This window comes from Macrobrachium nipponense, chromosome 3, assembly GCF_015104395.2.
Source record: "Macrobrachium nipponense isolate FS-2020 chromosome 3, ASM1510439v2, whole genome shotgun sequence".
NCBI classification, from domain to species: domain Eukaryota; kingdom Metazoa; phylum Arthropoda; class Malacostraca; order Decapoda; family Palaemonidae; genus Macrobrachium; species Macrobrachium nipponense.
In genome coordinates, this window is record NC_087202.1 from 105256212 (window position 1) to 105282955 (window position 26744).

A 26744-nucleotide genomic window follows, 5' to 3' on the forward strand; every position below is an offset into this window, starting at 1 on the left:
CATAGTAGTTCAAGAGATTCTATTCAATACGAAGAAAGATAAACCACATCAGAGTGTACTCACAAAATTTTCACTTATTTTCTACTTGACGAGTTTACAATACAATCATTATGTACTATACTGTTAGTCTAGTCATTGCCATCAATAGGATTTTTTTTAGTTTTCTGTCCAGTTAACTTGTTAGGGCATCTGTAATCCCACAAAGTTTTCCATATATTTTGAGTCGCAGCAAGCCCTTCCAATCAGCCAGGATAGAATAATTGAATGCAGTTCTAACTTTTTCTGATTCCTTAAATATTTCCTTCTCTTCTTACCTGTCTGAACAAAATACTACATCGTTTAAGTAGATATGACCATCGCCAATTCAATGAATTTAGTGCCCTGATGTTAAAATGACATAGCAGCAGCAAAGCAAGAAGAGAAGGAAAAATTTAAGGAATTAGAAAAAGCTAGAATTTCATTCAACTATTATATCCCAGCTGATTGGAAGGACTCGCTGTTACTATAAATATACAGAAAACTTGTACGCAGCCTCCTTTCTGAGCCATGACTTCAGTGTGTGGATTTTTAAAATCTAGTATACTGTGAAGACTATTCATCTAGCATTGCATGGTAAATGGTACAAGAACTAGAGACTTTACCTATCCAGCAGTGCAAGTTCATAAGTAAAGTGTGGTTGGATTACCTCCCCACTGAGAGATAGTTGTGTAACGCTTGAAACAACTCTACATTTCCTATCTGCCTGTTTGAGGACGAGTGCTTTGCTGCTGCTACAATTATGATATACAAGGCTGCATATGGTCCAAAAGGTGGTCTTTTTGACTGTCTTGGCATCCCGGCTTTTGTAGATGGGGGCAACGTTTCATCACACACACGTAACTGATGTCTCCTAGAAATCCCTTATTCTTTGGGAACTTTGAATTAAAGATGAGGCATTATGCTTCTTGATACTAGGTGAATATTATCTTCTTCAGTAGCAAACAAAATATAGCATCCCCCAAAACTTCCAATAAAGGCTGATTCAAAAAGGGAAGAAGCAGGGGAACAACATGAATGTTTCAAGCCAAGTTAGCTCTCTTGAGACAATTCATGAACTGAACTGTCCCAGAAAGCATAGTCTTGTTTTGCCAGGACAGACAGTGTGAGCTAGAAAATTCATTGTTAGAAGAGTAGCAGACCATGTGATTCAAGCTGAGTGAGCTGTATATAGAACAGATAGTTGAGCATGGAAAAACAGACTTACCTGTGCAGGACTTCACTGTTTTAGCTCTTTGTAAGACATATGGCAACCTCTCTGGCTAGATGTGATTTTCCTTGCATGAAGAATTGGAGGTTGGAGGTTTGTGCATGGTTTGTGGACCTCTGAGTGAGATGATTATCTTGGTGATAATTGTTTAGAAGCTTTTTTTTTCATTTATTTACAGCATGAGTTGCTAGAATAGTTGCTAAAGTCTGACCAATGTTAATTATACTGTATGGGAAGAAATTGGCATGTGACAGCTATGGTATATGCCATTAGTTTAAATTATATAAAATCTAAAGTAGCCATACACTTCTAGTTGGGTTATTAAGAAGTTACTGAATTTTGAAACAAAAGATTTATTTAAAAAATTGTTTCTATTTTTTCCTAGGCGAGATGATCTTGTTGTCGGAGCTCCTTTCTATTACACACCTAAGTCAAGTGGAGCAGTATATGTGTATATGAATAATGATGGTGGCTTTAAAGAAAATCATCCATTCACCAGAATTGAAGGTTGGTCATAATTGTTTCCTTTTATTATATATAAATTTTTTCATTTCAGTCATATACTGAATTTAGTGATTTAGAATTGTTAATATTTCATGAGAAGTTTGTGCTTTACAACTGTTATGTGATATTACTGTTATCAGTGACTCAAGTTTTAAATCTTTAAATCCAACTTAGAGTTAAGTGATATTCGGATGCCATTTTAAGACCTCCAATATTGAAAGCATCCATCTCACCTGTTGTAGGTTATCCTTCCTTTTTTGTTCATGGACCTCTCTAGAGCTTCTCTGGGGCAAAATTTGTTCATTCTTTTTACAGACATATATCAAGACATTTTTGCAAAAAATACAATTAGTAATTCCTCATATGTATAACACACCACTAATGAAAATAAATTCTCATGCTTGTGCAATTGCTCTTTTGATAACAGCACTGGTGCTGGTAAATTGTCCTATATTTGTTCTTTAATTTAAAAAAAAATGTTATATTTTATCAAGGCTCACAAATGTAGTAAATGCTGAGGTTAGGGACAATAGTACAGTCACCTCTCAATTTATGCGAGGGTTACGTTCCTGGAGAGCGCACGTTAATCAAAAACATGTTATTTAAACATCTTTTTCCCATAAGAAATAAAAGTAATAAGCGGGTTACGTTCCTGGACTTGGCGAACTCTGTACTGTATTATTAATATAATACATACTATGTAGGTCAGACAAAAATGTGCCTTGGCTGTCCTGCCTCACCCCCTTGCTCGTCTTCTTTTTCTGATTCTTCTTAAGATTCTTTTTCTGATTCTTTTTTGTTTTTATTTTTCCTCCTGAGGTCTTGGGTTTTTCATGAAAAATTGCTCCAGTTTGCTCTGTGTTGCTCAGTGAGTCCATCTGCTTCTGCTAAATGATGCTGATGTGAAAACAATGCTTGCGTACCAATTCGCGCTAGATTGAAATTTTTGTTTATTTTTAAACATTTTGAAATATTTTATAGCCTCCGTTAAATCGAAAATACATAAATTAAACACGTTAATTGAGAGGTTACTCTACTGGTGTCTGTAAACACTGAAAGGTTGTACATATTTCAAAGCTTTTATAAAATCTGACTTCTCAACATATGGTGATTGTATTCAGATTGCTTCTCTGCACTGCATTCTGGTTGTAGATGAATTATTTACATTCATAAAATTCCAGTTTCCTTCGACCAGCTAACATTTATTTTAATAAATATATACTACTATGTAGAATATACTAGATGTACCAGTTATTCATTTTAAATTAACCTCATTAATGTAATTAATTATTTTATATAAGCAATTTATCAAGTAATTACATTATTTGCAGCAGTTTAGATTCAAATTTTGCGGTAGGTGACACCAATATTGTGTAGGTGACACCAGTCTCGCCCCTGTACCAAGAGGGTTAGGAACAACTCGGCAGGCAAAACGAATTCCATTTCTGGGATACCATTGGGTGTCTGTAGCAAAGGTTCAATTTTTGCAGGTTATTTACTGGACTTCGGTATCCAAACTGAGAGTCGAGTAGCTTCAGCTAAAAGTTTCATGATGAGTTTTTCTTTTAGTTTTTGTTTCTTAACGGAGTAGGACTGTACGTCAATATTTCACTGTTACAGTGAAATTGCTGTTAATTAACTACCCTTTGCCAAGTGGCAGACTGTAATGTAAACATTGGTTTGTTGAACCAATGTTTATGCTTGCCACGGATCTAATATTGTTTGATAATACAATTTCAGTAATGAACTTGCAAACTTTTAATTAACTCATCTTTACAATAAGTAGCATAACAATGTAAAGTGTTGCTGAGTTGATAGACAAGTAGTGTAATAATGTAACATTGCATTCGTTACCAGACCGATCATGGCATTGAATTTTTTTTGTGAGGCACTTCTTGTAGGATGAGTATTTACTGATTAGTTTATAAATAAAGTTCTCATTTTGTTTTTCACCCTTTTCGCTTAATAGCGAATTGGCAGTCTATTGCTCGCTACTGCAGCAAAATTGCAGTAAACTTAAATGCTTACCACCCTTACCTTTTCAAAATTGTTGAAGTGAAAGGGTATAATGTAGCTGGAGAGAATTTTTAGTTATGATGGGCCTAGATGAGTCTAGCCGAGATCCCAGTAAAAGTAAGAATAGAATATAAAATACTTCTTCGTCTTTAAAGCACTAAAATATGGTGAACCAACATACGTACCTGAGAAACCAAGACTATACAATAGAATTTACACCATAAAGATCATACAAGAAGAAAGCAAATTTAAAAAAGAACTAAAGACTATCCCATTCTCCAGTAGCTATGATACTAATGAGAAAATGCATACGAAAATTGTAAAATATAAAAAGAACCTTATATTGAAACCATACAAGGGTCCGCCAGAGATGGAATAATCCCTGTGGAGGGATGTAAATAACCCAAATAAAGTTAACAATGTGAATGTTCCTTTAGTGGTGCCTACACTGAGCTTGGATCAACACAGAAAGCTACTAGCTAGCCTGACAACATCTTATGTCTGGCACCAAGAGCTACTAGCTTACTGGGTGGCAAACTATACCTGGTTGATTCTGTCTTTAGTCATATGCTTGACTCAAGATTAAGTCATACATTTGTCATACAGGTACCTGAGCGCCAAGTTGTGGCTGAGCTACCATAGTGCCCGAGTTTCCATTTCCGCCAAGCGCCCACAGGGAGCCAAGTGGCACTGAGTGACAGTGGCGACCAAGCACCAGTGGTACATGGGTGCCGAGCGCCAGATAATGCTCAACGCCAGGCCCTTGTGCATTTCTGTCCTGCTACTAGCCCCTTCTTTTTTATCCACTTGCTCCTGGGCCTGGCTCCCTTCCTTCCTGTACCATTGCCAGTTTTTTCAGGGTTAGCAATATTAACCCTGCGATAGTGAAGTGTTGTACAGTGGAGGAGATGGCTATTCGTTCCTCGATTCTCCTTGACGGAAGATCCCTGTCAGACTCCCCTAAACCTGGGAGGAGGCAGACTGTTAGTCCAAGGGAGGTTGGGGTTATCACATGAGTAGTTGCCCCTTAGTCAAACCTGTTGTCGGTCTCAGGTATTGATAGATAGCCACTGCAAAGGCGTCTTACTGGATATGAAGTGGAGGATGTACTATCTGGGCCTATTGGATTTCCTAACCCAGTCCATGTCAGACTCCCCTGAACCTGGGAGGAGCCATACTGTCGGTCTATGGGGTTCTTAGTGTTTTGCCCCCGGATAGTTGCCCTCAGTCGAACCTGTTGTTTGCAAGTTTCGATGGACAACCATTAAAAAGAGTCCATGAAGTGCATATGTCCTGACTTCTTGAATTAAGGATCCTAGTGTTGTCACTGTCAGTGTAGGAGGTGGCTGCCCATCCCACCCACACTCCTAGATGAAGGTCACTGTCAAACTCCCCTATATCTGGGAGAAGGCAAAGCGCAAGTCCAAGGGCGGCAGTTGGGGTTTGCCCACTGGCAGTCGCCCCCACAACTGAGCTAGTTGTTCACTCCCAGACTTGGAAGACAGCTGCTGGAAAGGTGTCCAAGTGAATAGTCATAATTTATTGTCTAGAGACTCAACTTCTGACTTGTTTAAGCGAGATTGGTGCTCTCAGAAGTTTTCCAGGACATTGAAAAGGCCAGCAGCCCCGGAGCATGAGCTCCTGCTGCCATGTAAGTGTTGTAGAAATCTGGGGCTTAGTGTCCTGCGCCTTCTTGCAGTTTTTGGGGACAAGAAAGTGTAGAGTCTCTCGACTTGTTCATGGTAGTGTATTGTGAGCACCAAGTGTCTTCTGAGCGCCTAAGAGAAGTTGAGCATGCAACTTCGGTGCGTGGTGATTGTGAAGTGATTTCTCAATGCCTAGTGAAAAGCCAAGCATTCCAAGGCGGCTCGTCCAGTATATTTTAAGCGTCCAATGAGAGCCAAGCACCCAATGACTGCTGAGTGCCCTGTTGGAGCTCAGTGCTTAAACAAGAGTACAGTGAACCCCCCATATTCACAGACTCCAGATTCGTGGACTCGCGTATTTGCGGATTTCTCTCTGAAACATATACCCCCACTATTCGCAGGAAATTCACATATTTGTGGTATTTTTCTATGAGAAATATCCACAAATTTGTTTCTTTTTTTTTTTTATTAATTTCATCATAAAATGCACTTTTAGTGATAAAACTATTAAAAAAACCAGGTATAAACTTTTTTAGTGGATTTTCTTGAGTTTTATCTAACAAAATAGGCAGTTTGAAGCATTTTTATTGGGGTTTTAACTATTTGCGGGGTCTAGCTATTCACATGAGGGGTCTAGTACCCATCCCTGCGCATACGGGGGGAACACTGTAGCGCGTGTTGTGTTGCCTGAGCGCTCAAGGGGAGTCATGCGCCCACTGGGCGCCAAACGTTCAGTGGCGCTAGAGAGTGCTTTTCATTCAGGTGATGTATTACATCATGCAGTGACAGTTTGACCTTTACCAGGATTGTCTCCTATCTCTTGAGATTTCGTTGTGCTTGGTGAGTGTTCCCGAGTCCCCTCCTCCTCCTGCTTTGGTGCTGGTTACATCTGGCCAGTCTACAACTCCTGGGAAGAATATGATGCCTAGTTCAAAGGCTGTGCCTTTTTATTCAGTTATTGTCCTTCATTATTTTCTCTAGTACTTCCTTCTACACCAGGTTTGAGGTTTGGCCTTTATGATAGGCAGCTGTTACGCGTGCTAGACTTCTGAGGATTTCCCTCTAGTTTGTCTAAGAAAGCGCTGTCTGCTATCAACAGTTGGCTGTCAGAGGAGGAGTACTATTGGCAAAACATCATTTTGTGCTCCTCCATGCTTTCCTAAGAGAAGGTACTTGTCTTATGCCACAGGTGAAGTCATGTCCTTGGGAGTTTCTACCTCCTTCCTGGTGGATTTCTCTGGCCTTGCTGACTCTTATAGAGGGTCTACCTTCGCATCAGCCAATTTATGTTCACTGCTTTGAAAGTAGATAGTCTGATATAGGACTGGAGGATTAGTACCCTATCAGAGAAAATTGAAGAATGTAATTCTCTTCAAGACAATATTGCTGCAGATTGGTTGGGAGTTTTGTCTTACATAGACAAGGCAATTGTGGATGGTGCACAAGAGCTGGCTGCCCTTTTTTCATTTGGCATACTGGAAAAGAGACCTGTGGTGTGCTTTCACCACCAAAGGAGTGCTCCTTCACAAGATCCTCTCTTCTTTTTGCACCACTGGATCATAATAGTCGTTTTCCTAGTGCTACAGTACATAGTGCAGCCTCAGAGCTACAGGAAAAGGCTACACAAGACCTCATTCCTGCCAGGCGCCCTAAGGAGTCAGGACATACCCCGACAATTCTGTTTTCCAGGAATGTCTCAAATCTGAAACAATGGTCCTTTTGAGGCAGTAGATCAAGGGGCCTATCTTGACTGCGCATTAACCTCTGTTCAAGACGCCCTTCCAGGAAGACCTCCACTAGACCCTTCTCTAGCAAGTGAAGAGACAGTCTTCCATGTACCAGTTGGGGCCAGGCTTTTCTAGTTTTGGCAAATGTGGGAAGCAAAGAAAACAGAGCCATGGATCTTAGAAGTTCTCAGAGAGGGATCCTCAATACCTTTCCTGTAAGAACCTCCCCTTGTGTTGACTTCCATCCAGTTGACAGTCTACTGCGTAGGCTCAGAGAGATTTTTCAGCCCTCTTAGTGGAGGCAGACTCAATGATTCAGAAGGCCATAGCAGTAGTGAAAGACACTTCTATGGAGGCATTTTTACAACTGTTTTTAAGGCCTCCCCCAAGTCACCAGGGGGCTAGAGACCTGTCCTGTTTGCCCCAACAGATTAAGGAATCTGTGTCTTCCTCCTTATGTGGTCATACCATCCTTGTAGCATGTACATCAGATTTCATGCTATAGTCTGATCCGTCAAACTTCCTCTTCATCACAATCAAGGGGGAACTATACAATGTTCAGACTATCTCCAAGTTACAAAGTCCACATGGCCCAATTTTGACCTGCATCATGGTTCATGAACCTGCTCGGCTGTTGATGGATCCTACAGTTTCCTCCTCCACAGTGTCTTCTCAGACAAATTCACTTCAAGAGATCTACTGAGGAAGGCTGATTTTCACCAGACTGACTTCAGACTGTACAGAGGGTTATCAGTGGAGAGTTCTTAACTATGTATTGCAGAGACCAATACAAGTCGTGTAAGTGAATCTTCTCTCATCATCTTCCAGACATGGGGATCAACTTTCCAAAGCTAGTTTTCCTTTTGCAACAGAGATCTAGTTCATTGGCATCCATATTTTATTTTCCTTTAAAGTTCCTGATATGCCCAAGCAAGGAAAAAGAATTTGATATGCTCATCTGCCCTGGGATTTTAGTCAAGGACAGGGACTGGCCCAAGACCTGAATCCTTAAAAGTTTTATGGATATCCATATATTCCAGGGGTGCCAGACTTCACCAGAGCTAATAGCTAGCCTGGTGAGGAGAATAGATTTTCCATTCTGTTTGAGTGTTCAGGTTCGAAGGCTGTCCAGGAACTATGTTGTTTTAGCATGAGCTAGACTCTTCCGATTAGAACTCCTGACAACTACAGTCTGGCACAAACTCATACTATGGGAGCCTAAAGCATGCTTTGGCACTGAGGAAGAATAGAGAGCTCTGCCTGGCTGGATGGTTTGGTATTTCCTAGAAAACCAGAATCCCAGACCAGTTATAACCCAGGATGTTATGGCAAGTACACATCTTGTCCCCTGATTAGAACATCTTGCATTTTACCCTAATGAACTTTTTCTTCTGAGACACTCAGATTTAGAAGCATTTGCTTCATTTTATATTTCTCACATCCTTTTGACATTCGACCTATTGGTAGTATGATCGTCTTCATTTCTCATAATTTTGAGAAAGTTTTTAAAGTGTTTAAACTTTTGGCAATACCTTGCAAGTTTTAGTTACTGATTTGGTATCTTGGAAGGAAGCGTATGATTCTCTCCTATTGTCTGAAGCCTCACCTTGTAGTAAAGTGTCAGTTTCAGGAGCTGGGAGGGTACAATATGCCTTGAGCACCCGACACTTTTAGTGGATGGGTTGTGGTATTACCTCAGTGTAGGTAATATCATTACCTGGTTGTTTTTGTTATGGTATTGCTCCAAGGGCTAGGGCACATTGAAAGTTCAACTAGCCATTGGATAGTTCCATGGCTGCATAACTTTCACAGATGCTTTGGTAGCAATCGGAGTACTCCTCCACTACAAAGCTCCCCCTAAAGTAGAGGCAAACCTCGGCTTTAGTGCCATGCCACTACAGGTTAAGTTGAGCTCCAACTAGAGGTAGTTTTCTACTGCAATATCTCTTGAAACAAGGAACGATGAGCATTGTTTCAATGCTAGCAGGTTTCCTATTTCTAATTCATTACATGATTTAATGCCTTAGAGTCAACTATGTCCATGTATCCCAATTTCGTCAATGTGGGAATCACGTATGTAGTTACTTGGCAAGTTGCTTATATAAAAGACATTTTTATAATAAAATCAAATTTTATATATGTGTGCCAAATAATTACACGATCAGAGCCTCCCTCCTCCCCTCTGATGGACATAAGCATAAACAGAATGAGTTTAGTCTGCCAAGTCGTTCCTAACCCTCTCATCAGGGTGGGCGAGACTGGTGTCACCTACACAATATCGGTGTCACTACCACGAAATTTGAATCTAAACTACTGTAAATAAATGAAACTAATAGCTATATGATTATATAATTACTTGGTAAGTATTTATAAAATTTTACTTTATTATAAAAACTTCATTTCTTATGGAACAAACAAGTTATCTTTTCAATGTACTGCAAGCATACTTTCCCCTTGTACAGAAACATAATGGAAATTAACATTTTATATAATGCCTGTGAGGTAGAGGTGGTAATTACAAAGGGGAACTAAGTATTTAATAGGAAATCAAACTTGAGAGTTGAAATATAATTTTGTAACCCAGCATCACCAGTTTACATATGTCAGTGCCTGCAGGCAGCAGCTCCTCCCCAAGATATACAATGGAAGAACCTTTACTTTGCAGCACCTCTGGTTGTTATAGTGTAGTCAGGTAGCAGAGGGCCTGCCTGAGCGTGCTCACTGTGAGGAGTTAATATCTGGTGAGCATGTTTGGTGCATTGATCCAAGTAGTTAGCAGCAACAGAGGTTCCATGTTGATGGCAAATCTTTGTCTGAAATTTTGGGAGATGATGCAGACATTCTTGCACTCATGGCTTTATGTTTTTAAGCTTTTTAGAGAGAAATAATTGCTTATTATTCGAACTTTTTCTTTAACGTGTATATTTTTGTAGTATGTTTTCCTGATTTTCTAGTTAAACATTTTTGTTTATTGTTAGTTTACCAGTTATTAAATAGCTAATTAAAAGAACAAGAGTAAATATTGAAAGCTGAGGGGAATTAATATTTTTAAAGTATTCATCCTTTTATCATGTCATCTCACCATCTCTTCATATGCTGAATGACCTAGGGGTCCAAAACTTGGGTTTGCCCTAATTTCATACATCCATCCATTAATCTTCTGACTTCCCAGAGAGGTCCTATTATCTACTTCATTTGTGATCCTGGTGACTGGATTTTCCACTCTTTGTATGAAGTTGACCCTTTAATTTGATGAGGAATGTGGACACCAGCTCCTCACAAATAATCTTCACTCCCACAGACCTTAAGTTTTCATACTCTACAGTGTATTTTTGGCTATATCCCTGTTGGGGAGTATGTCATGCCATCACCTAGCAGGTGCTCTGTAGACATTAGTAAAGTTCTTTGCAGCTTCCCTTCAGCCCCTAGAAGCAACCCTTTTCATTCCTTTTACTGTACCTCCATTCATATTCTTTCTTCCATCTTGCCATTCACCCTCTCTTAATAATTACGTATATCAAAGTGCAACTGTGAGATTTTCTTCCTGTTACACATTTCAAACCTATCAAATCACATTTACTTTTCAGCGCAGAATGACCTCATAGGTCCCAGTGCTTGGCCTTCGGCCTAAACTCTATAGTCCATTCGTATTTTTTGCTAATACTCTCTTCATATTTTTGGCTATAAACCTTACTGATATGTAACATAAACAGTTTACTTTTACAGTATTTACCAAATTATACAATGCAGTACATAACAATACACTGGTTTCTTTTACATGCAGTACAGTATATTAGAGTATTAGCAGTATAGGGTCAGAGAGAGCATGAGAAAATACATGTACTACTGCAATAGTTATTCTGACACCAGATACATGTACGTATTTAGTTTATTTTTTATACCGTATATAAATTACTAATTTCATTTAAAGTAATATCATTTGAGAAAACATCACGAAAACATCTTAAAATACGACTAACCTTATGCATAGCCTTCTGTAAGGATATACTAATACATAAACCATTTCCACTTAAGTCTTATTATCATTATTATAAAGGATTAGTTTATCCAGACCTCCGAGCCCAATAAAGCTTCTTTTCAGGCTGGTCACTTAAGTCTTAGACAATACCTTGATGATATTGAATGATGATATTAAAAATGATGATGCAACACAATCTTTGTACTAATGCAGTTCATACTGTGCATTTATTACTCTTTGGCAGGAATACATACACACAAAACACACATCTTAATAAAAACTGTACAGCATTATAATTGTTGATTCCACAAGTAAAGATGGATCATCGGAATCTTCATTACCTTCCTCGGTACTTTCCATATGAGGAAGGGTAGGAGGAGGGCGAGATGTCTTCTGATAATTGGGGTGGAAAGGGTAGTAGGTGAGGCTGCGATTCTGGCTTTGTCCCTTTGGAAAAGATATTGTAGTAATTTAATTTATTTTCTCTCTTAATTTCCTTAAAAATTTATATACATGGTAATGTTGCTTCTGTGATTCCCTTTCATGACAGGTATCATCAGCTAGAACTGAAACAATCCTGCAATATTTTCTAATGTAAACTAGTTTTTTGGCACAGTTTGTATTTCTTCCTCTGGTTTAGCATCTGTTTGAGTTAGTTCCATCACGTAATATCCATTAGACCAGTTAAGATGGTATCGGTTGAATCTTGAATTTCCCAAAGATCCATTTCTTGCAACCCTTCCCTACTCATCTTTTTTAGCTGTAGTTGTGAGTTTTTCATTATTTCTTTGGTATGCTGTGTGGCACAACCATTAAAAGTCGTTGACACTTTCAATGACTTTTTAGAGTTGCATAGTTTCCACATCTTCACAACCTTTTCTTTAGTGAGATTATCTTCCACAACCTAAATAATTCCCTCCTTAGAGTATTGATTATAATGAGCCTTAAATGTCATTATCCCCTGATGTAGAGTCAGATGGGAGATTTTGTGCTGGCGGTAGTGCCTCTTTTACTTTTATTACAAAATCCCAAGCCTTATACTATAAGGATTCACACCTTGCGCTTTAGATAAATCCTCTTTTTCTGAAGATTCAGTTAAAAATTATGTGCTTCAGTATTCCACAAGACTGAATTTGTCTGGCTCAGGTGTCAATGAATTTGGCCTCATTTGCTGGGAGCTGTTTAAGATGTCAAAACTATGCTAGTGTCATATTGTCTCCTTGATTGACAGTGCAGGTGCATGGGTTTGCAGTAGCACACCCAGCGCAGTGGTCAACATGACACATTACAGGATGTTGGATGTATGACAGGCAAGTTTGGTCACTAGGGTCAGTGTCATTGGTCTTGACACCTTGACCTAATTAAGGAATTGATTGATCTAGGGAGACTGTCAATTTTTCCTACAAACATTCCGAAGATGTTACTGTCCAGCTCCATCTCTACAGGCCATGGGTACAACAGCCATTGACCAGGCCACATTAAAAATATTGCTTCTCGTCCCATTAGCGAAGTTAGCAAAGACAGGGTCAGGTCAGTTCTTGAATACGTGACCTCATGGAGCACCGGATTCTGTTGATGTCTAGATGTCTTTCGCATTCATGGGTAGAAACATTGGGACCAGTTAATAGGTATACTTGGATAAGTGATCTAGAAACTTTAGATTGTGTTGGCACCTAAGAGATCATTTGCATCCATGATTCAAGTCTTGATCTTATAACTTCCTATCATTTTGCCTCCCAAACAAAAAGATTTTTACTATATGCCAATGTTAATGATTTATTTTGTCAGCTGCTCAAGGGCATAGATTTCCCACAATCCAAGTTTTAATAACATACAATTACTTGTGTAATCTAGGGAAGTGAGATGGATAATCCCTGATTTTGGAAGATCCAACAGGTACTACAGATGCCTTCTCACTGTCTATATTGCCGGTCACTAGCCTCTTCTTACATATCTTAGCTTAAGGTGTTCTAGATTAAATACTCTGGGATTGTTTGTCTGATATTACCCTCTGACTGCAGCAAGATGCCATTAAATAATGGAAAATTGGAGTTTTCTTATTTAATTGTGACTGAAAATTGTCCCTCATTTAGTGGGTACATTTATCTCAGGAGGATTTCCCAAATTTTAATCATCCTCAGATTGTTGTGAGGTATTAGGAGGTGAAAGGAGTGGTAGTGTGGCTGGCAGGCTGGCCATGTTATTCTCACCCTCTTTCCCAGACCCATACTCTGTTTACCCCAAAATCAAAGGACTTATAGTATGAGTTTTTGCATGGCTGAAGGGACTTATGACTTGTTTTATATTTTACTACTCTTTAAAAGGATCTAGTATGCTTCTTAACTCCTGATTTTGTAACCAAGTTGATTATCTGATTACCCTTCAGTATTCAGATTATCTTACTTACAGCAGGAAGGCCTTCCCACCCAAATAGCTATTCAAGTGCATACATGCAAACTGATGATGTGTAGTTAAGTGCTAAACTAAACTCTCTATTTTTTCATACAAGCTTGCTAGTGTTTATAATAATTATAAAGTGTCCACATCCCAGACCTGCGCATCTTGCAGTAGGTGTGGATAACACAAAGCGGGGAATGATTTAACTACCACTATTGACACCAGAGGTGCTGCTTGAAGGGATGCTTAGCCAAATGAGAATATTTTTTCTGCTTTTGTGTGTGTTATGGGAGCTACTGATTGCAGGATTAGATGTGTAAACTGGTGTGTTTGTATTAGAAAACTGATGTGTTTGTATTAGAAAATAAATTTAGTTTGGAAAATCTTTTATTTGTTTATACAAGTTATGATATTTTATATGGTTTCTATAGTATCAGACACATATTTTCTGCTGTTTAATACAGTTATTTCAAAACAATTTTAATTTTAACCTTTTGCTATTCTAGCTTTACCAATCAGTTTCTTAATTCTAGGTGATATTTTTTTTACCACAATTTTAAACATGTACTGCTGTTGTATCATACAGCCATTGCTTCTATCACATCCTGGATCATGGATCTGTACCTTCAAGCCTAGTCTAGGGTAACGAAGGATAGCCCAGCCAGTCTTAACCTGATGTAGTACGTATAGTCTATGGAATCCATATAAACATGTTTTTAGTGGCCTTACCAGTTCTTACTCAGCCGGATAGATTCTTTCTCATATACACAAAGACTACAGCGTATCCCTGTTTTATATTCATATGCCTTACCTGTGAACTCTAGTTCTGACATCAGTGATGCTGCAGCATCATTGTTCACTTTTGTATCCCCTTTTCCTTAAATTGCCATGACTGTCCTACATCTAGGCATTTTCCAGTGATACACAAATGCTTTAGGCAAACAGACAAAATTAACCAGAAATATCACCTACTATTGTTGTTAGAATACCAAGAATGCAAGAGTACAGATAAGGAGAATGTCCCGATCATACTTTGACTGCTTTGTTCTCAATATAGAGGAGTGTGTATCTCCGTGTTCTACACCTTGATTAAAGCTTAGGCTTCCCTGAGTGTCACATGTATGTATCTTTATGTCTCTGAATTGAGATTTATAATAAATTCATTAATATTTATTCTAAAAAGATGTTGAAGAACATAAAAAATGTGAAATGTCAGAAAAGAAAGGAGGCAAGAGAGTTTATAAAAATCTGAATGGGTTAAATAATAATTAATAAAATGAATTTCAGTTTTAAGAAAAGTTATTAACAACAAATTTTGGAGCTAGAAAGTTTAGAATGGTTATTCTAATAAAACTGACATTAACAAATTCATATTAATCTTTGTCTAATGAATAGTTCCTCTTATTTATGAACTATTTGTAATATAAGATGAAAATGGTAAACTACAACTCCCTTGGGAGAATCAGGTCAGTATTAACCAGGTAAAGTTAGGCCAGGAAGTGGTTTAAGTCCTTAAGTCGTTTTTCCTGTTTTGCAAACAGAATGTTCATTATAATTTAAAATTTTTGCCAAAAATTTTACTGGTGTTTCGTTATTATCTGTGGCTTAGAGAAATAAGATAAAGGTTTCAATACTGTTTTTGCTATATGTAGAGTATGCATACTGTACTCTGCAATGTTTCCAGATTTTTCCTTTCTAAATATAATTTTCCTTCCAACTAAACTAGGAGCTGCAGGAGAAAGTAGATTTGGTTTTTCTATGACTTCACTTGGAGATTTGAATCGTGATGGCTTCAATGATGTTGCCATTGGGGCTCCATATGAAGGTCGTGGTGCCATCTACATATATTTAGGAACACGTGATGGTCTTTTCAATGAGCCTTCTCAGGTGTGTCAATCTTGTGAGTTTTTGTTTTGTTGAATGTATATAATTTTTCAAATAAGTATCTTGCTTATCAATTTATGTGCTTCCATACAGTGTGTAAATCTCATAATTCTCTTGAATACCTTGAGTAAAGTTATTGCAATGATATGTTCTTCAGTGGTGACAAGATGTACTTGTAGCATTTTTTCCTTCCTCAGTGAAAGCTTAAAAATTAATATAGTAGTATAGAGTACATACTATGGTGTTTTTTAAGTAGTGATATAACCCCTTTGCAAAACTGAATAAGTAATTTTGCTTAATGTGGTATAGTAGATTCACATCATCCGTGCATCTGATGTCTAGGCTAGTCCCTTACAATGTTCCTGATTGGCTGTTGATAAGCCAATCACAGGGCTGGAAACTCTCAGTTGGTCTTGAAAGTTCACATAGGCAGGGTGTATGTTCCACCTCTCCTGAGGGATACTTTTGAAAGACGTATCTCTCAGGAGAGGTGGAACATAAATCTTGCCTCTGTGACCGCTCAAGAGAGAGAGTTTCCAGCACTGTGACTGGCTTATCAACATTCAATCAGGAGCGTCTTAAGGGACTGGCTTAGACATCAGATGCACCGGTGATGTGAATCTACTATAGTTGTAATTCTTTCCTACATAATTTCTCCCTTACAGTAGTTACTATTTGCTTCTAACACCAAACAAAAACATTATTGAATCATATTCCTGGAGTCACTTTACTTTATTGAAACTGGTTAAATTCATATTCTCTCTCACTGAACTGTATTTTCCTACCAATGTTTTTCCAGTACAATTGTTTCTTACAAGTTTCTTTAGCCATTATTTACGAGACTCTTTACAACTAATATCAAACTTATTACTTCCTCTTAGTACAAATGTAGTCATTTAAAGTAAATTTATGTTTTTATTAACAATTTTCACCCTTGACTACTTAAACAGAATCTGGTTAGGCAGTGAACATGCCTCTAGGGGCCACTTCAAGAGTAATCTTTGGTATAAGTTTATTTTTGTTGGCCTACAACAAATGAAATATACTGTATACACTCCTGTATAATCTTGTTTCACAAATCATGCTACACATAAAATTTCATCCTCAATATTATTCAATCATAATATATGTATCATGCGAGTAGCATTTTCAGTAGCCCAGATAACATTAGGCCAACCTCTTTTTCCTCTGTAATCCCATTTTCTTGTTAAACAAATAAAACTACTTAGTCTTACTTATGAAGCAAATTTTATCTTAAGTACAGGAGCTTGTGCTGGCATGTTGCTGGCTTAATCTAAAACAACAAAACTAACAATTGTACTAGGCTATGCTTGCAGACTGAGTTTCATTTTTGGCAGATTGTACTGTATGACGCTATACTTGTAAAGTGAGCTTCAGTTTTGGTAGATTAACCAGGGTAGGCCGTCAAACAGCAAACTTACACCTTTTGTAACAATTCATAACCTTCTCTTATAATTAACAACCACTTACTATTGCATAAGCACCACTTACCAGAAAACTAGAATAAAAACATCGAGAATGAACATTACATGTGGCTGCTATTAGAGAGAAATTGTTCAGTTTGCCATGACAGTGAATAACAGTATAACTTTGTGGGCAAAGGCATTTCCTATTGTAATGTGGATACTCGCCAAATAGAACAACTCAAGCATTCTTTCCTCCATTCTAGAAACTATACATAAGTGAAATCAATTTAATTTGCAGAAAAAAAATTATTTAAAATTTTTATAAGCTGTGCTGAAAAGGCATATTGGACAGATATGAGTTATACAACTGAAAGGACGGGGAGCAATATTACTTAAGGTTACCGCTGGGTTCTGTATTTTTTAAGTACGTATTCATGAAGACATGATTATAAGGAAAGCTGAAGACATGATTATAAGGAAAGCTAATGTATTAATTTTTTCAGGTAATACATGCTGAAGATATGCCAGGCATACCTTATGATGCATTTGGATATGCGCTTAGTGGTGGAATGGATCTGGATGGGAATGGGTATCCAGATCTTCTGACTTCTTCATTTTGCAGTGACCGTGTTCTACTTATCAGAGCTAGGCCTGTTATTGATATTTATACAGAAGTTCGATCAAAGAATCTTGAAAATATTGATCCAACAAAGAAGGGATGCACAGAGGATATAAGTGCACAAGAAACATGGTAATTTCATTTTACGTATACCACTAATACCCTGGCATTAAAACTCTCTCTCCACTAAACAGTACAGTACAGTGTACTGTCAGGTTATTATCTTTAATCATGCCATACAGGAATATGAGAATATAATTATTAAATTTTTTATGTATTTTACAGTGGTTTCATTTCTGTTTTTTCAGCTTTTCTTTTGACGCTTGTTTTAAAATGGATAATGATGCAGGAACAAGAACAGGCCTAAAGCTCAAGTACACCATTGAAGAAATATCAGACCGTCCTCTTGCGAGGGTACGCTTTGATAATAGCAGAAGTGATCAGCCTAGTATTGTATACAGAGATATTAATCTACGACCAGAAGACATGGGAGTCTTAGATTGTCACAGGGAAATTGTTTACCTCTTGGTATGTATCAGGTTTTTTTTCACTACTCATAAATATTTGGAAAAAATTTTATTCTGTATGTGCTGACCAAATGTATGAAAATAAAGCCTTCACTTTTGACCTTATATTCAGACGGACATAAAAGTTTGTTAAGTACACATGAAATAATTCTAAGTTTCATTTACTCTGCCTTTTAAAGCCTTTTCAAGTACCATACAGTGAATAATTGTTACACTTTTATTACCATATAATATTTCCATATTTAAAACGACCTATAAATCTTAAAAGTTACTCCAAAAAATTTGAGGTCAGCATATAGGTACTACCATTAAAAAATCAAATCCTGAATTCTAAGTGATGTTTATAGGTAAGCTAGCCTAGGCCTTGGTGCAATAACCACTGACATACATGAAAAGATTCACATTATGATATAGTAAATATCACTAATATATATTATTGGCATATTCAAGAAATAATTCAATATTAATGAAATCAGCTTTTATGTATGCGATCCAAGCTGAGAAAAAGTAAACATAGAGTTATGGTTGTGCTCACAGCAGCACTTATCTTGCAGTAACCTTTCAGAAATTATAACACTGTTAATTTTTAATTAAAAATTCTTTATCACTTTGGTGAAATGACATAATTTTGGATTATGTGAACGGTAATGATGTACAATAATTATCCCATCTTCTAGTTAAATAAGTTGAAAAAGTAAAAGAGAATGATAAAAGTAGTGTTTGCATTAATGCTATATTCATTAAGTCAAGACATACAGCCATAAAGAACTGATCGAAAAACAGCTCCTTTGCTATGGACAACTGAATTGGAAGTTACAGCTGTTTTGCTTGCATTTCGACCATTGTACGATAGTAAATAATTATCGTATTTATGTTACAACTGATATTAGGTAGAATAGAAATTATATAGTTTTACATTAGTACAGTATACTGTACACCCTTATTCGCTATGGAGAAGAGGTCAGCAAGTAAATTTACTGCTAAATTTAAGTTGCAAAGTGTAGCTGATGCCGAGAAAACAATGTTCAGACTTAATTATTGTGTCGGCAACACGGATGAAACCTCCTAAACTTTGTTGTGCCATCAAACTTGACCATAAATAAAATTGGAAAGAAAAACATTTTAATCATAACTACTGGGCATGAAAAATCTTATTTAACTGTTGTTTTAATGTGTATGGCAGATGGGACGAAACTTTCCCCCCATGGTTATCTTTAAACCGAAATTGATGGCTATGAAAACAAACAATGGAAATGGCACATTATTGCTATGTTTGTATTTTATGAAACAATAGTAACATGAGAATACTGTACATAATACTATATTATTGGATATGTACAGTTAAGTAAAGCATAACTTTTTTAAAGATCCAAGGAAAAGATGCATATTCATTATGATTGTATTTTATATTACAATACTAATATGTGAATATTACATATGCTAATTTTATATCTCGTGTATGATGCAAGCCCCCTTAAAATTAGCTTCAAAACTCGGTCTTCAAAAGTCACATGATATGCGAGTATATACGGTAACCAAAAGCTGGCCTATAAACATATGGTTTTGTAATTTAGCAGTCGTCATCTTATACTACAGATATGAGATAAGGTCATTAAAATTTGCCATCATTTTTTACCTTACCTCATCTTATCTAAAGTTCACCTTATAATACATGGAAATATATGGTAGTATATATAAGTTTTCAGCTTTCCAAATTCTTTCAGGTTTCCTGGAGGACATAGACTTGAATTATTACGACAGCTTACCGAATTTGACTTTTCAAGATGATTACTTTTTTTCAATATGTCTGACATTAGTGGTAGTAGAACTAGTGTAAGGTGTTGTAGCAAAGCTGCAATACCAGACTGACAAGAAAAGTGTGATTTGCATACCTTGTGCATTGAATGTAGAGGACAGGAATCTTCAATCTACAAGAATTGCAATGATGGTGCAAAGCCAAATTAGACATGGAGACGTGGAAGATTTGAGGTCTCACTTATCAAAATTAGACAGAAAGAAAGCGTGCTAAGCTGGCCACTAGAAGTAAGAATAGATCAGACATTCTGAGAAGTATTCTGTACATGTTCATAATATTTCTATGCCTGCTTCTGCTTTGTCACCTGTTCTCAGTCCTTTGATTAATCAACCTGCTCCCCTACTTCTGATCCCAACCCCATTGCCAGCCTCGATTAAAAAATTTTGTGTACTAGAAGGTTCAGTGTGCACCTTCTGGATAGGGAATAGAATAGTATAAGTATTGTTAGTTGAGTGGAAGAGGTGACTGTTCATCCAGCCAATGCTCCTGAGCAAGGGTCACTTGCGTACTCCCCTGCTTCTGGGAGCAGTCATACCGGAGGCCGTAGGGAGGTGGAAACTGTGAGGGAGACCGCTTGTAGATCTGTTTGTAACATAAAAAAAATTATTTATTGCCTTCAAATTTTTGTTCACTAGTCTCTGACCATGTTACTTGGGCACCGGACGCCATGTCGCGGGACTGGTTGAACATGGACCTCTATGTGATTCCATCATTCTGAATGATATGAGAGGTGATCAACAATTTCAAGAGTTACTCAAATCTCATAAGGACCTTGGTAGGCCCCATTCTGACAGGAATGGTTTCCAGACCTATTGTTAGCGAGAGACCTTCCGAGGCCTTTACCACAGAGTAAGTCTGCTCAAACAGCCCCTTTTCAACCGCTTCCACCAAGGATTGTCCACTTTGGCTCTGACAGGTTGTGTACCATCAGGAAAATCCTCTGACAAAGGGAGTTTCAAGAACTGCTTCTGAAGCAATAGCAAAGTGCAAGTGTGTCTCTTCTGACAAGGTCTATTAGGTGTAAAAGACATGACGTCTCGGCTTCTTCGACGTCTGTAGAGGATGTTGCAGACTTCCTCCTGTATTTAAGGACAACTAAGATCCTATCATTATGTACAAAAAAAGTGGGTTTCACACACAGAGATACTGTATGTTTGTTAACCCTGGGTATTTTGGCCAAAATGAAGATCCTATCAAGCTCTGGCCTCGTTCATTTATTATCAAAAGTTTGACAGAAATATTAGGCCCAAAAGAAGAGGAGAGAACTGTGTTCAGAGAGAGGACTAAGATATTATTGGTTAGAATGAAAAAGGATTTGAGGTCCCTAGAATCTCATCTGGTGCTCAGTCAAAAACCTGTTCTGTGCCATGTCTGGGAATGGACTAACATTTTTTCTTAAAGAACTGATCAGTGAAGCCCATGCGTAGGTTGGAGTGGAGGGCTCAATGTCAGTAAGAGCTAAAGCTCACGAAATCAGATCAGTTGCTATGTCGTTAGATCATTTTTAGTGACTCATTATCTGAAAGACATAGAACTGTTATTCAATAATTATAGTGTTTTAGCACTGTTATCCATAGCTGGCAGGGTGTTGGGTGAGGGACCATAGGAAGCCGTTCTCCCTATCTTTTCATGTCTTCACCTTGATATCAGGTGTTGAGTTCAAGGGGAGCCTAGGAGCACTTAGTGCTTGGAGTGCCATCCATTCTTATTTTTAATGGTTCAGTGGTGGTTTTATATTGTTGCAGTGTAGGTGATTTATGTTGTTTTGTCTGGTCATTATTTAGTCAGTCTATGCCCAGAGCTTCAAAGCCCCACTGTTGTAGAGGTGAATCTGGCCAACTAGGCTCACCCTACATACAGATAAGACCAGAGGTAGTATCTACCTGCAGCAGCTCTCTTATCAGATAAAGAACAACAAGCACTGTTTCAATGCTATTATTTTCTGTTCTCCAAGGCATTATCATTGGCAATATCATTGGTATGTTTCAAGTAGAAACTAGCCATATCCCACCTGCAGGTCAATTTGGGATTCAGCAATGTAAATTACTTGGTAAGTTACATTTTTATAGTAGTACAGTGGTACCTCGAGATACGAAAGGCTAAACTTACAAAAAACTTGAGATACGAAAACAAATACGAAAAATTTTACGGCTCTACATACGAAAATTGCTGAAGATACGAAAGGTTGTTGCTGTAAAGTCCGAGATTCGCCCGGACCACCGATAACAATTTTGAAACTCGCGCGCCGCCAACTGAGTAGACTCGCGACCATCCTCCCGCTCTCCCATGAGATCCTTCTCTCCCATTGGTCAGCATCCCTCCCATCATGCATCTACGTAGCAGCATGCTTCTTCGGGCACTGCACAGCATCATCTGTATCGTACGCACATGGTTTTTGTTCGTTCTAATGATTTCGTTTATTAACGTAAATTCGTTAGTGATTTCGTTGTAGTATACTTTATCGTGTTGTGTGAGAACTTTACTACATACATATACGTACTACATAACATAATTACGTACAGTATACGTATACGTAGTCATGGGTCCCAAGAAACGAAGATGGAGATTATCAAGAAGTATGAAGCTGGTGTGCGATTGAGTGTGATCGCCAAGGAATACGGCCGAAATCCGTCTACAATAGGCACCATCCTTAAGCAGAAGGATGCCATCAAAGCAGCTACACCTTCCAAGGGCGTTACTATTTTGTCCAGCAAGAGGACCCATGTGCACGATGAAATGGAAAGGCTTCTTCTTGTCTGGATAAAAGACAAAGAAATCGCTGGCGATACGATAATGGAGACTGCAATCTCCCACAAGGCCAGTGCTATTTTCGGCGATTTGATTGCTCAGGCCGAAGACGACGGAGGAGAAGGGACATCAACGCCAACCCCAGACTTCAAGGCTTCGCATGGGTGGTTTGAGAAATTCCTTAAACGGACTGGCATCCATTCGGTGGTGCGGCATGGGGAGGCGGCCAGCTCGGACACGAAAGCGGCCGAAGCATTTAAAAAGACGTTTGACAAGATGATGATCAAGGAAGGCTACAGTTCTCAGCAAGTCTTCAACTGTGATGAGACTGGCCTTTTTTGGACGTAAATCATGGAGGAAGAGAAGAAGCTACCCAGGCATAAGCCTTTGAAAGACAGGCTTACGCTCGCACTTTGTTCGAACGCCAGTGGGGATTGCAAGGTGAAGCCCCTACTTGTCTATCATTCCTCGAGCCCACAAAATGCTTAAGGAGAAGCTTCCAGTGATGTGGAGGGCTAATGCAAAAGCCTGGGTAACGAGGCTTTTGTTCACCGAGTGGGTAAATCTGTTTCGGCCCGACAGTGAAAAAATTCTTGGAAGAGAAGCGCCTCCCTCTGAAATGCCTGCTGGTGTTGGACAATGGCCCTGCTCACCCTCCTGGCCTCGAGGAAGATATCGTAGCGGAGTATTCCTTCATCAAGGTTCTTTTATCTTCCGCCTAACACCACCCCTCTCCTCCAGCCCATGGACCAGCAAGTGATATCAAACTTTAAGAAGCTGTATACGAAACATCTTTTCAAGAGATGTTTCAACATCACTGATACCACAAACCTCACCTTGCGTGAATTTTGGAAGGAGCATTTCGATATCGTGATATGCATCCGACTCATCGACCAAGCTTGGCAGGAGGTTTGGAGGCAAACCTTGAATTCCTCGTGGAGGAAACTCTGGCCTGATGCCGTATCCGCCCGAGACTTCGAGGGATTCAACGTGGGCGAAGCTGGTGCCGCAGATTCAGAAACAGTTGACGATCCTGAAACTGTTTCGCAACCAGATCTTGACGAGATCGTTGCACCGGCAAGTCCATGGGGCTGGTCGTCGACGAGGACGACATCAATGACCCTCTCGAGGAGCACCAAGAGGAGCTTACGACGGATGACCTGAAGGAGTTGGAGGCCATGCAACATAACGTCGTTCAAGAGGAGTTCTCTAGCAGCGGCGAGGAGGAGGACGAGGACTCTATGACAACGGAAGAAATTAAGGATGCTCTAACTGCTTTTCAAAAGGTGCAATCATTCATAGAAAAGACACACAACGAAAAGGCTTACACAGGTTGTATGCTTGCACAGTTCGATGACGTTTGCCCGAGTCGTTTCAGGAACATTGTTAAAAGTAGGCAGAAGCAATCTTCCTTGGATAGTTATTTTTTAAAGAGGCCTTTAGTAGGAGTAGTAAGCAAAAAGGAAGAACCAAGTGATACTACTAAACAGAAAGTTGAAAGTGGTGAAGAAGTTGGAATTTTGTAACGAAAATTTTTTTTTTTAATTTTAGTTTTTTGTAAAGTTAAGTGTTACAGTTTTGTTAATGTGTTTCATAAAGTTTAGTTTATGTATGTTTTCCTTACATTTTTTATGTGTTTCGTAAAGTTAAGTGTACTTACGTAGCTTCCGTTTGTCCTCCTCTGTCGCCACTTTCGGAGATAGCCTCACTCGAAAGGTACGCTTCCACATTTTACTACATACGTACCTATGTACGTACACTATTTCTTGTATACCATGCACACTAATACACTTTATTTACAGGTATATTACAGTACGTATTAAGTTAGGTATTGGATGGTCCTAATTGTTGTAGTATTTCATTGTTTATAGGTCAATTTAGCTTTATTATGAAATTTACCGGGGTGTTTTTGGAGGGGTTGGAACGGATTAGCCATTTTACATGTAAAATGCGGTCCAAGATTAAATCTATATATATTATATCTATCTATATATCTATATCTCTCTATATATCTCTCTCTCTCTATATATATATGTATACTTACCAAGTAATTACAAATCAGAGCCCTCCCTCCTCCCTGTATATGGGAAAAGGGCGAAAACAATTTAACTCCTAGCTGAACTTGTTCCCCTCTTACCCCAGAAGGGCGGGGTTAGTACCTACTCCAACATTAGAGCTATCGAGATTTTCAACATTTTTAAGCTGCCCGCAAATGAAACTGTGAGCAATGTAATTACATACTTGGCAAGTATATATAAAAACATTATTTTTTCATAAAAATTTTATTTTTACTTTATGGTTTTGTTGAAAATAATGTGTTAGTTAACATGGTCTTAATTGTCCCACTATATTACTATTGATGGTCTTAATTATCTCACATTCATTCAACAGTATATATACTAATATAAATCATAAGAAACTATAATGAAAAAACTTAAAAAGGAAAAAGAAAATGTTTTTGCTGCAGTGATGTTTGATTATCCTCCTGACCCCACAGTTCGGAAATCTGGAAAATTTAAAATACTGAAACACATATGGCCCCAATGATTTTGGATGAAGGATTGGGTACCTGTATTATTATTTTTATTAATATTATTATTATTATTACTACTGTACTACATAAATACAAAATAATGGTATGGTCTTAGTACAGAGGAATTGCCTTTCAGTGTTGGATGATTAAAAAATAACTTTTGTAGATGGATTTAATTAATGTGGACATTCTTTGCATAATGCAACTCATTTCATAACTCTAAGCCTACCACAACATATTAAGAATTCTACATATTAGGAATTCATACATAGAATGGACTTGTAATTCTTTTCTTTCCCAATGACTCTAGCAGGGTATTGTTAGATTGTAATTTTGTATAGGATTTTATGATTATCATCTGTACTTAAGTCTGTTTACTTCTCATATTATCTTTAGGATGGCCCAAGGAATATACTTCAGCCTCTGAAATTCAAGCTTTCTTACGAAATAGTGCAGCGAGAACCACGACCCGTCAATGAAGGGGATGCTGTTCCAGACATTGATGATTATCCTATCCTAAACCAGCAGGAAGCATTAAGGTGAGATATGTGTATCATGGTCTGTGTTACAGAAGATCAAATTATATGACACCCACATTATACTTTGAGGATAGTATACTGTTATTTCAGTGCACAAGGTCAGTCCTATTATAAGCATCAAAACATATACAAGGCACTGGTGACACATGTGCACCTGGAGAAATGGTTATCACAATAAGCCAATGATATTGGAAATGATCATCAGCCAATCATGTGCCCCTCTTGCAGAAGTGCCACATCTTCACTTGTGAAGACTATAGTGATCCAGCTTCTTCATTATTCTAGTAAGATTTTTTTTTTAGGAGATACTAGTCATGGGTAAATATAAATGCAATCTTATGTTCACTGGTTAACTTTGCTCTCAGACAGAGATGTGTACAGTATATAACAAGTCTCTTAACCTTTTTTATGCCTTGGGTATCATGGGCCAGTTTTTTTGTTCCCCAAACTAAGTGAAAGATCACAGAAAGGTTATAGATACAGCCACTTTGTGGGTTGCCATGAGATCCTTGGGGAGTTCAAAAGACTTGTTTTTCAAAGTCTCCAGGGAAATTTTATATCACTGTATGGTTAATCCTTTAGATGGAGACAGTACATATGTACTCAGTTTCATAGAAGCCCAGCCAGGGACCTTATATGGTAATGCTGAACAAGCAGACTGTATCTAAAAGACACTGTGGACCTTTTCATTAAGGTAGAGGCTGAAGGACTTTCCAAAATTCTCCTTTCCCTGGGAGGGGTTGATGAGTAACTCTGCTAACAATGCTACTGTCCATTATCACTGGGGATTACATCAAGGAATTCTGGAACCACAGGGATCAGATAGAAGCAGATCCTTGGGTAGTAAAACTCCTAAAGAAAGGCAATAAGTTACTTATCTTGGAGACAAGCCCCACACTCACCAGTCAACATATACTAATTAAGATCTGAATGAATTCTGGACTAGGTCAGACCTAATTAGGCCTGGTAAAATGTACTTCTAGTTTATAAGTAAATCTATTGTTTGTGTAAGTGAAGCAGGTTGATTTTTTATTTCATTATTTTTGGATAGTTGAACCTTAAAAATATTAAATTACTCCAGAGCCATAGTAAGGAATATTACCACAAGCATCATAGTCAGTACGTACTGTTTAGTT

At 38.1% G+C, this 26744-nt stretch overlaps 1 protein-coding gene across 1 annotated transcript in view; it reads left to right on the top strand.

The window, feature by feature from the left end:
- The window catches only part of LOC135221932 (integrin alpha-PS1-like), a 188729-nt gene that overhangs the window by 145268 nt on the left and 16717 nt on the right, over window positions 1-26744 (top strand). The window contains 5 exon segments of the mRNA XM_064259958.1: window positions 1632-1753; window positions 15242-15402; window positions 17330-17577; window positions 17754-17973; window positions 25466-25608. Of these exon segments, the coding sequence (XP_064116028.1) occupies window positions 1632-1753; window positions 15242-15402; window positions 17330-17577; window positions 17754-17973; window positions 25466-25608 (894 nt within the window).